Below are 10,700 nucleotides of genomic sequence, written 5' to 3' on the forward strand. Positions count from 1 at the left end.
CTCTCTCACTAGTGAGTGAGTGTGTGTGTGTGTGTGTGTGTGTGTGTGTGTGTGAGAGAGAGAGAGAGAGAGAGAGAGAGAGAGAGAGAGAGAGCGAGAGCGAGCAAGCGCAGGTACAGGTACAGGTGAGATAACCACTCAGGTGATCTCTGCAGGTTGATATTGGGTTAGGGGTTGTGAAGACCTGGAAAACACCTGATCCAGGTCTCCTTCCTCCTGATGAAGATGGTGATGGTGTTGATGAAGATGATGAAGATGAAGGTGTGATGATGAAGATGATGAAGATGAAGGTGTGATGATGAAGATGGTGAACATGATGATGATGAAGAAGATGATGAAGATGGTGAAGATGATGATGATGATGATGATGATGAAGATGTGGGGACAGTCAGACATGTAGAGGAGATTGTACAGACCTGTAGAAACCTGGTTCTGGTTCTGATCATGTGAAAGACCAGGTTCCTCTGGATCCATGTAACATGGTCTTTATTCAGAACGCTCCTCCTGCTGGACCAGGGACCAGGATCCAGTCCTGCTGGACCAGGGACCAGGATCCAGTCCTGGTGCTGGACTCAGCTGCTTGTTTCCTCTCAGCAGCGGAGGAAAGTGTAGAAACGATTCAGAGCAAATGTTTTCAGCAGAACTTCTTCTTCTTCTTCTTCTTCTTCTTCTTCTTCTTCTTCTTCTTCTTCTTCTTCTTCTTCTTCTTCTTCTTCTTCTGGTTCTGGTTTTCTTTCTTCTTCTTCCTGTTGAACTGAACAGTAACATTTAACATTTTCACTTCTCTACACTAACATCTCTCTTCTTCCTCTGTGTGTGTGTGTGTGTGTGTGTGTGTGTGTGTGTGTGTGTGTGTGTGTGTCCAGGTGAGACAGTGTCTCTGGTTGATGTGGATATTTCTCGGAGAGGGGGGAACTCTCTTCATCCCCCGACTCCTCCTCCCCCGCCCAGACGGAGCCTCAGTCTGCTCGGTACTTTTCTTCTTCTTCTTCTTCTTCTTTTTCTTCTTTGTGTTTCTGCTTGTTTCCGTCCTTCTTCCTGTCAGCTGACGCTCAGGTCAGGTGACTGTGAGACATGAGTGTTGTTGTGTCTCTCGTTGGTCTCCAGATGATTTCGGCGGCCCTCCCCAGCAGCAGGGGCCCTTTACAGAACGCAGTGTGGGGGCATCGATGCAATCTCTGCCCCCCCGACCGCTGGCCCTGCCCCCCTCCCTCAGCACCATCCAACACAGCCTGAGCCTCAACGGTGACACACACACACACACACACACACACACACACACACACACACACACACACACAGTCTCTGTGTAACACTGTTTGTCTCCAGTGTGTTAATGACGTGATGTGTTGGTGTGAGTCATGTGACTCGGCCTCTGGATCAGGACTCAGGAAGTCACTGCAGTCTCTCAGTCAGGTCCAGATGTTGACAGATGTTTGTCCTGTGTGTCCATAGACACCTTCCTGCGAGGTCTACCGAGGCCGGTCCCTCTGCGCCCCGACGGTCAGCACCCCCCGCCCCGGCTCGCCCCCCGCTGCCCCCTCAGCCGCCCCGACGCCAGCAGCTTCGCCACCAGCCTCAGAGAACTGGAGAAGGTGGGGGCCTCGTCATCTTTATCCGCGTGTCATACAAACGTGAAGGGGGGCTTATTTTAATCAACTTTTACTGAAGGTTTTTTTACCAGTGACTTTCTTCAGCTTTAAATACAATTCAACAGAAAAATGAACAGATAAGTAAAAAAATGAGATGAATAATTAAAATAATAAAAAATGTATAATATCTAAATAATATAAAATTTATTAAAAGAATCAGATCAAAATAAATAAGATCAACTATGTTGTAACATTAGTGAACTTCCACAAGCCACTGAAAACTACCCAACATGTGTTCAGTATACAAAAATAATAAATCAAATTAACAGATGAAAACACTGACAACTCCAAAACACATCGTCCACATGTTGGTAAAATATATTCAACATATTCTGCTCAGTTACTAAATAAAAGGCTGGACGGACTCAGACAACGCTCTCCTACCGTCGCTAACGTGCAGAGACACGTAACCAGGAAGTGGATATCTTGTTTTCATAATCATTGAAAGACAAACTCCTGATGAAAAATGAAAGGAGAGTGATGCTGCTGCTGCTGCTGCTGCTGTTGTGACTCACAGTGAACGTAGATCTTCTTCAACGATCGGCTCGTTTCCACCAGCTCAAGAAAAGCAGAAGAAATTATCTTTTATTAATTCACTTTCCTCCTGGGAGTTTTTTATATAGAAGATACATTCAGACTTTTTATCTCTAGATTTGAACTGTGACGGTTCACAGACCGACTGTGTGTGTGTGTGTGTGTGTGTGTGTGTGTGTGGGTGTGTGTGTGTGTGTGTGGGTGTGTGTGTGTGTGTGTGGGTGTGTGTGTGTGTGTGTGGGTGTGTGTGTGTGTGTGTGGGTGTGTGTGTGTGTGTGTGTTTTCAGTGTGGCTGGTACTGGGGGCCGATGAACTGGGAGGACGCAGAGATGAAGCTGAAGGGGAAACCAGACGGATCGTTCCTGGTCCGAGACAGTTCAGACCCTCGATACATCCTGAGTCTGAGCTTCAGGTCACAGGGAGTCACACACCACACACGCATGGAGCACTACAGAGGTAACACACACACACACACACACACCCTGATCTGAACAGAGACACAGCTGCAGCTCTCTCTCTCTCTCAGGTGTGAAGTGTTGATGTGTCTCGTCCTCTCTGTCCCTCAGGAACCTTCAGTCTGTGGTGTCATCCAAAGTTTGAGGACCGCTGTCACTCGGTGGTGGAGTTCATAGAGAGAGCCATCATGCACTCCAAGAACGGGAAGTTCCTCTACTTCCTGCGCTCCAGAGTCCCCGGTAACCAGCCAGCCAATTCCCTTTCACCTGTCCGTCCTCACCTGTCTGTTCTCGTCATGTGATCATGTTGTCACCTTGTTGAATTTCATTTGATGACATCACTGTAACTGAATTTACCTGCAGGGATCAGTTGTTTATAATTTTAACCTCCGCCTCTTTCACATGAACAAGCTCGTACCTGGACAGGTAAACCCAGAGTTACCTGTCCAGGTGATAACCAGCTATCAATGTCAGGTTCAGTTAAACCAGATAACAGGAAGTTATCCTGGGTTTGTTGAACCTGATTCGTAGCTCAGATCCACACAGGTGTGTTCAGACTGAGCGACCTGTCACTCAGTGTGTGTGTGTGTGTGTGTGTGTGTGTGTGTGTGTGTGTGTGTGTGTGTGTGTGTGTGTGTGTGTGTGTGGTCCTCAGGTCTGCCCCCGACCCCGGTCCAGCTCCTGTATCCAGTCTCCAGGTTCAGCAGTGTTAAATCTCTGCAGCATCTCTGCCGCTTCTGCATCAGACAGCTGGTCCGTATAGACCACATCCAGGAGCTGCCGCTGCCCACGTGAGTCCTCAACCCTGATCTTGATCCTGTTTCTGATCCTGTTTCTGATCCTGTTTCTGATCCTGATCCTGATCCTGTTTCTGATCCTGTTTCTGATCCTGTTTCTGATCCTGTTTCTGATCCTGATCCTGTTTCTGACCCTAATCCTGTTCTTGATCCTGATCCTGATCCTGTTTCTGATCCTGTTTCTGATCCTGTTTCTGATCCTGATCCTGTTTCTGACCCTGATCCTGTTTCTGATCCTGATCCTGATCCTGTTTCTGATCCTGATCCTGTTTCTGATCCTGTTTCTGATCCTCACATTCATCTTTTCTATTGTCTTTTTGTTCAAGTAGAACATCATCTTGCAACATGCAGCACACATGAACCGCCACACACACACACACACACACACACACACACACACACACAGAAAACAACACCAAAAAGCTTAAAATATGATGAGTATTTATCTGCAGTTGTCTGTGGTTGAATTTGTGTTAATTATTGCGATGGTGACATCACGACTTCCTGCAGGGAACGGTTAACGCCTCCTTCTCGCTCTCCCCTCAGACCTCTCATCTCCTACCTGAGGAAGTTTTATTACTACGACCCGGAGGAGGAGATCATCCCCCCACTGAAGGAGCGGGGGCCGGAGCAGAGCAGCCAGCCGGGGGTGGAGGCCCAAACGTAGCACTGGAGTCTGAGGACGAGGTGAGTGTCTCCTGCAGACCGGAGTTTGATGATAAAGCAGCTTCTACATGAACACTGACTCTCTCTCCTCTCTCCTCTCTTCTTCTCCTCCAGTTTTTTCTTTTCTTTGTTTTCTCCTCGTGTTTTTCGGACACTCGATCAGCTGACTGAAGAACGTTCAAACATTCGAACTGCACTCACAGACTTGCAGCCAATCGGCTCCCTCCGCTCAGTCCTGTATCCGGGGCGAGTTTCAGATGATCCGCCCTCCTCCTCCGGGCTCCCTGATTGGCTCACGGGGTGTCGATGCAGGGGAGGGGAGGGATTGGGGATGTGGAGACTCCGCCTCTTGTCTGATGTCATCACCGAGCAGCTCGACTGAAGGAAACGTCGCCGTTAGCGACGGCGCTAAAAATGTGTAAAAGAAAAAAAAAACAAAGAACCTGCAGCTGCCTCCAGGATCCAGGAGCATTGTGGGAGTTCTACAGACAGCTGGAGGCCTTTCGCAGTACTGGTCCATGATGTCTGAACCCAGGCTCTCAGCAGGTCCACACCTGAGTCCACCTGAGTCCACCTGAGTCATGGTGACGCTCAGCTGTTCAACCGTCCAGTAGAAACAGGTGAAATCAGCCTCTGTCGTGTCGTTGTCGTGTCCTCACTGATTTTAGAATGAATGTGTAACGTCTGAAGAATTGACCATATTCACACCGCGGCCATTTTCCTCTGACATCACGCTCAGATCTTCTCACTGAAAGGATGATGTCATACTGCTGACTCTGACAGATGGTTTCTATTGATGCTTCATGATCGACGAGCAACAGAAAAGATGATGGAGAATGAGAATCTGAAGAGACGTCGACTCATATCTCAAGATAAAGCATTAGCTACAGCTAACGTTAGCATCGACCGCTTCTTAGCTAGCATTACTGTTTGACAGAGCTGCATGATACAAGAGAAATAAATCAATTCTGAAACATCAACACAGATCTCAGACACGTTTAGTTCAGTCTGTAAGTTAAAACACATTGGATGGAATCAAGCTAGCAATGTAGCATTAGCTGCCCTGCTATATAAGTTAGCAGTGATGCTCCGCTGTCATCAAATCAAATCAAATCCAATTTTTTTATACAGCACATTTAAAACAACAGCTGTACAATCAGTAACATAAAAACAACACAGCAAGAACACAAACTGGTGAAAACAGACCGAAATGACAACCCTCACACTGACTCAGGACAAAGAATAAAAACCCTAGACCTGAGAGTGTGTAGAGGTACATGTGCCACTAAAAGATCCGACAGGTAAAATGGAGCTAGCTCATGTAATGATTTATAAACAAAAGTAAAAATTTTAAAATCAATCCTAAGACGTACAGGGAGCCAGTGAAGGGAGGCCGGCCCGGGGGAAATGTGCTCTTGCTCACCTGTTCCTGTTAAAAGACGAGCTGCTGCATTTTGGACCAACTGTTCACACAAAGTTCATGTTTGCTAGCCTAGCATTAGCTTCAGTGTTTCCAGTGGGGGTCAGTCTTCACCTTCAACATCTGGAAAATTTATCTGCTCGTTCATCGACGTGCTTAAAAGAAGGTGAAGTAAAAAACACAGGATTTATTCAGACATTAAAGTTCCCACCCTCAGTGTGACGTCAGAGGAAAATGGCTGCCGTGTGAATATGGTCTATGAAGGTGGAGTGGGGAGAATCCGGCTGTGACATCATCATCAGATGTTTTAATTAAAGCTGAAACAGCTGAGGACAAACAGCTGATTCTGGATCCTGACTTTATTTCTTAATAGAGACGTTCACTGACTCTAAAACTCCGTCGTATCAAACTCCGCAGAGACGTTTCCCTCAGGATGACCATGGACACTAGCTGAAAGCTCTCACCAGCTTTTACAGTAGATGTTCATCTGGTTAATTTCTCACCTGGAAAAAAAACTAAATGAGGAAACACGATGCAGCAGCAGGACCTGAGCTCAGGTGGACTCCTGATGTCTCATGAGACCAGACTGACAAACGTCTCCCAACTCAGTGTTGTGTTAAACCGTCTCACCACCTGGTCTGGATCTGGTCCGGATCAGGTCTGGATCTGGTCCGGATCAGGTCTGGACCTGGTCTGGAGCTCTCAGGATCAGGTGACACCACTCAGTCCTCCTGGGTTCAGTCCTCAGACCTGTTCTGGGTCTGAACCAAACAGATTGTAACATCTACACTTCCCTGATACCTGGTGACCTGATGAAGACAGTGAGACACAGTCAAAAGCTCCAGAAGTGAACGGACCTGGTGTTGAGACGGTTTCAATGAGTGAAGACTGTTGGTTCTGAAGCTGCTGCTTCTCGCTGTCGCACTGTGGATCATTTATCAGGTACTCCACATGTTCTGCTGCTCCGAGTCCAGACTGAGGTTTTGGGGGTGTGGGTGGTTACCTGGGTTACCTGGGTTACCTAGGTTACGTGGTCCGGCTCCAGCAGCCTCCTCCCCTGCTGGCTCTGAATCTGATCCACTGACCCGGAGTCAGTGGAAACCTCAGAGAGAGGAGTGTCATGTGACCGTGTCTCATCACACCTTAGTGACCCGGGACACTTTGTGTTTGTGGTTAAGACGCTGGTACCGGGGCTGACCCCAATGTTTGTTGCCTTGGTAACCGATGTCCAAATTTGTATTTGAATGCTTCGGGTTTTTGTTGTTGATGTTTTTTTTTGTTTGTTTTTTTTTTTAAATTAATATATTTGCATCACCACAGAAATCCCACATTATTTATTACGCAGCATTAATTCTTATTATTAGTAATTCTCGGACAAGGACGTTAATCTCAGTGATGACTCTCAGCTAATGAGACCATGTGATCATGTGACCATGTGACCATATGACAACCACACTACACAGATGTGGATCTGAAGATGATGAAATCTGAACTGACCTCAGGATTTTCACAGTAAAAGTGTTTTTATTTGTTTGCCACCGTTTTCTAAAAATATCTGTCGGCTCGTCTTAGAAGTTTTTCTGATGTCAGGACTGAAGACCTGAGGACCTGAGCACCTGAGCACCTGAGCACCTGAGAACCTGAGAACCTGAGAACCTGAGAACCTGAGAACCTGAGAACCAGGGTCTCCTGGAACGAAAACGGCTAAAGTCGGCTAAAGTCAAAGGTGTTTAACAAGCACTTTGTCTGAAGCAAACTGAGGCTACGTCCACACGAAACAATCCCTGTCCACACTAACACACCTAAAAACAGTTACCTACACTGAGCATGTGCAACCCGGTGTAAACAGGAAGTAGATTGTCTCCAGCAAAGACAGTTGCAGCATTAAAACAGAGAATGTAAGTGAACAGCAGCTGCTAGCAAAGACAACAAGGTCAGTAACTCTGTCATTCATCATCATGTTGTATTCACCACTGGTAGTCCAGGAGAGCCAATCAGGAGACACCGTGGGTGTGACCTCATTGTTTACAAAGGTCTCAGTTTCTGTTCAGACTACAACACAACCCAGAGTTTTCAAAATAAAACATAACACCAGATATTTCAAAATAAAACAGATCCTGCAGCATTTCCAAAAGTCTGTGTTTTGGGGACTGAAAAGCTCTGGAGTAGTTTGGACCAGAGGAGGAGACGTAGTAGTGTGGACGTAGCCTGAGGTCTTCAACCTGATGAGCTGTCAATCAGTGACTAAAACAGTCTCAGGTCTCAGGTTGGGTTCGGGTTCTGGTCTCACGGATGCAGGGATCTGTCTTGAATCTAAAAGAGCACAGACCTAAAAGACACAATCCTGCACATGTTCTTTTCTTTGTTTGTGTTTGTCCCTGGTTTAAAATGATGAAGAGCTGTCACTGACACATGATGATGATGATGATGATGACGATGATGATGGTTTGTAGCTATTCTGACTCCAGAGCAAAACCAGGATCCTGGAGGCGAGAGCTGCGGCACTGTTACCAAAAAACAAACAATAAACTAAAAGAAGAAGAGGAGGAACGAGGGTTACCGTGACGACTACTGAACTACGTTACCTTGACGATGTTTCACTGGAACAAGCCGGTGTTTGGACGGACTGGAGTTTCATTGATCCAGACGCTGGTTCTGAGTGAGTTCTGTCCCAGCAGAGACTGGGAACACTGGGAACACTGGAGCTGGGACTCGAGAACCCTGTGGGGACACTTCCATGATGTCATAAGTGAAGGGGGGGGGGGCACTGTACTGCACACTGAGGGCCTGAAGGAGAGCTGCTGAACAGATGAAATGTTATTTTTGGTGTGGAGGAACAGTGACGTGATCTGTCATCTTTGGTGCATTTTTGTGCAGTCACCTGTTAATAAAACAGTGTGGGCGGGGCTTATGTGTGTCTGGAGGTGGAGCTTCTTTCTGTCATAGTTCATGTAAACATGATGAAAAACTGGTGAAGTGTTGCACATGCGTCAGTCCTGGTGAACATTCACATGTTTTACGGGTCTTACACGTGTGTGGTGAAATGGCTGGATAGAGCCCTCGCCCTGTGTTTCACCTGCATGTGTGAAATTCAGTAGGCACATGAAACACACCAAGACCCACAAAAAAGCCTCTTGCACCCATGTCTTAAACCCAACAGGAAGTCAGCCATTTTGAATAAACTCTGCAATTTAAGCGCCATTTTTGCAATTTAGGGGGGTCGTACTTTAACAAACTCCTCTAAGAGAATTAATCACATCAACATAAATCTCTTTCATTGCTGCAAATACTTTACGCTTTTAAGGAACTCCATTAGCTAAGGAGAAATTCAACTTCAAGTTTCAGACTTAAGTAGAAAACTTAAGGTGTTTTGTGCATCCGACCCCAGGAATCACTTAAATTCAGTTGAACTGTTGCACAAAACACCTTAACAACCAGAGTTCACCTCGGTGATGTTCCCATCAGAACAGGGGGATGAGATAGTGGTTTCTTTTAATGCCAGCAAACATACGATCTCCATGGAAACTAGAATTTTCCTACCATTTTTTCTTTACTAAGAAAACCTTTGGAGAGATTCTGTGCAGCAACTTTAAGTAACTCCCTCAGCCGAGGAGAAACCTTAAGTGTCAAAGTAACGTAGAAAACTTGAGTTTTTTGCAGCTGGCTCCAGATCCAAACCAGCTTCATGACACTTTTCATTAGAGTAAAACAAACTCGCACAGACACTGATGGTACAGCTGATCTCCTAGAGCGACTGATGATGTCATCATTTTGGCAGAATTAGGTAATGCACCCACACAGGTAACAGGTGGAGACGCTCACTTCCTGTCTAACAACTCATTGCCCTGTCTCACCTCTGTAGTTCATCACCCTCCAGATGTTGTCCAGCTGCCCGTGGCACCATCGGGAGAATCTGGATGCAGAGCCAGACATCTAGGAGAGGAAAACAACAACCAGTCAACATCTTCATGATCAGTTCGACCTTCCCGCCCTTCACTGCTCATATGACGTGTTCCCTTCCCACCGATCCAGACGTCACTGTTCGCTGTCGGTCCTTCACTGTTTGCATTTGTGGTCAAACGCAACACACGGCCATGCTCGTGAGCGTCCTGCATAGGGTGACCAGATGTCCCCGTTTTTAATGTTTGTAATTAAAAACAGACGTCTAGTGTCGCGCTTGTCTTGGCCAACAGAGGTGACTAGCTGCTAGCTGCAGCAGCTTCAGACGTGAAGCTAAAACCATTTAAATAGAGTTATCCAATCAGATGTTTCTTTTTTGTTGTTTCTAGGCAGAGAAAAGGTCAGCTGGCTCACTCATTGGTTAGGAGATCATAACCGGGCAGTAAAATAACAAATACAAACATAATGCAAACAAACTGAACGACTGCTTCAAAGGTAGGGAGTCATCGTTTTATCAGTTGGCCTTCACAATAGTTAATTACAATACAACAGTTACTATAATCAGTTACTATAGTCCCTATTTTTTTATTTTATAGGTAAAAACATTGGTTACTTTAATGATTTATTGCCGACTGACCTGGAAATGTCCTGGTTCTGGTCACCGACAGACACGTGAGGGTTAGTCTTCACAGTGGACGTCTCAGCTGGGCAGCTTCACCTGCATCCTCATGTCACCTCTGTTGGGTCTGAGCTGTACCTCATGAGCTGGACACCAAATATGTTGGATTTCGGTTGTCTATCAATTTATTGGCTATCATTAATCATTATTAATATTAAGAATGTTAATAGTAAATAATAACTTTAAAATGAATTAAAGCCCTCGGGGCACCAGCCTAAACTAATAGGCAAAATAGCCAATATGGTTTTAGTCTCAATTTATTACCATTAACCTGGAACTCTGATTAACCATTAGCTTACTAACTATAACCAAACTACCAAATCAACAGTAAGTTAAAGTTGAAGGATTGGAATTCTATAAAGTAGAGGTTGGCAATATTAACACTTGTGCAACATTAAACACACCAGTAGTTATACTTAAAGGCATTTATCTACAATGAAGCAGAGTAAAAACACAAGTTTTATCTAGTATAAACAGGTGTGTGTGTGTGTGTGTGTGTGTGTGTGTGTGTGTGTGTGTGTGTGTGTGTGTGTGTGTGTGTGTGTGTGTGTGTGTGTGTGTGTGTGTGTGTGTGTGTGTGTGTGTGTGTGTGTGTGT

General features: G+C 45.7%; 1 protein-coding gene across 1 annotated transcript in view; it reads left to right on the forward strand.

Moving 5' to 3' along the window:
* Positions 1-7,358, forward strand: part of LOC111226838 — a 23,522-nt gene extending 16,164 nt beyond the window's left edge. Inside the window, exons 4-11 of the mRNA XM_022752132.1 lie at positions 867-971; positions 1,108-1,245; positions 1,456-1,595; positions 2,474-2,642; positions 2,753-2,881; positions 3,297-3,432; positions 3,985-4,125; positions 4,219-7,358. Of these exons, the coding sequence (XP_022607853.1) occupies positions 867-971; positions 1,108-1,245; positions 1,456-1,595; positions 2,474-2,642; positions 2,753-2,881; positions 3,297-3,432; positions 3,985-4,105 (938 nt within the window). The 3' untranslated portion in view covers positions 4,106-4,125; positions 4,219-7,358. The remainder of the gene's footprint in view (positions 1-866; positions 972-1,107; positions 1,246-1,455; positions 1,596-2,473; positions 2,643-2,752; positions 2,882-3,296; positions 3,433-3,984; positions 4,126-4,218) is intronic.
* The last annotated feature ends 3,342 nt before the right edge of the window (positions 7,359-10,700 follow it).

This window comes from Seriola dumerili, unplaced genomic scaffold (genome assembly GCF_002260705.1).
Source record: "Seriola dumerili isolate Sdu_G_001 unplaced genomic scaffold, Sdu_1.0 BDQW01000166.1, whole genome shotgun sequence".
Classification (NCBI taxonomy): domain Eukaryota; kingdom Metazoa; phylum Chordata; class Actinopteri; order Carangiformes; family Carangidae; genus Seriola; species Seriola dumerili.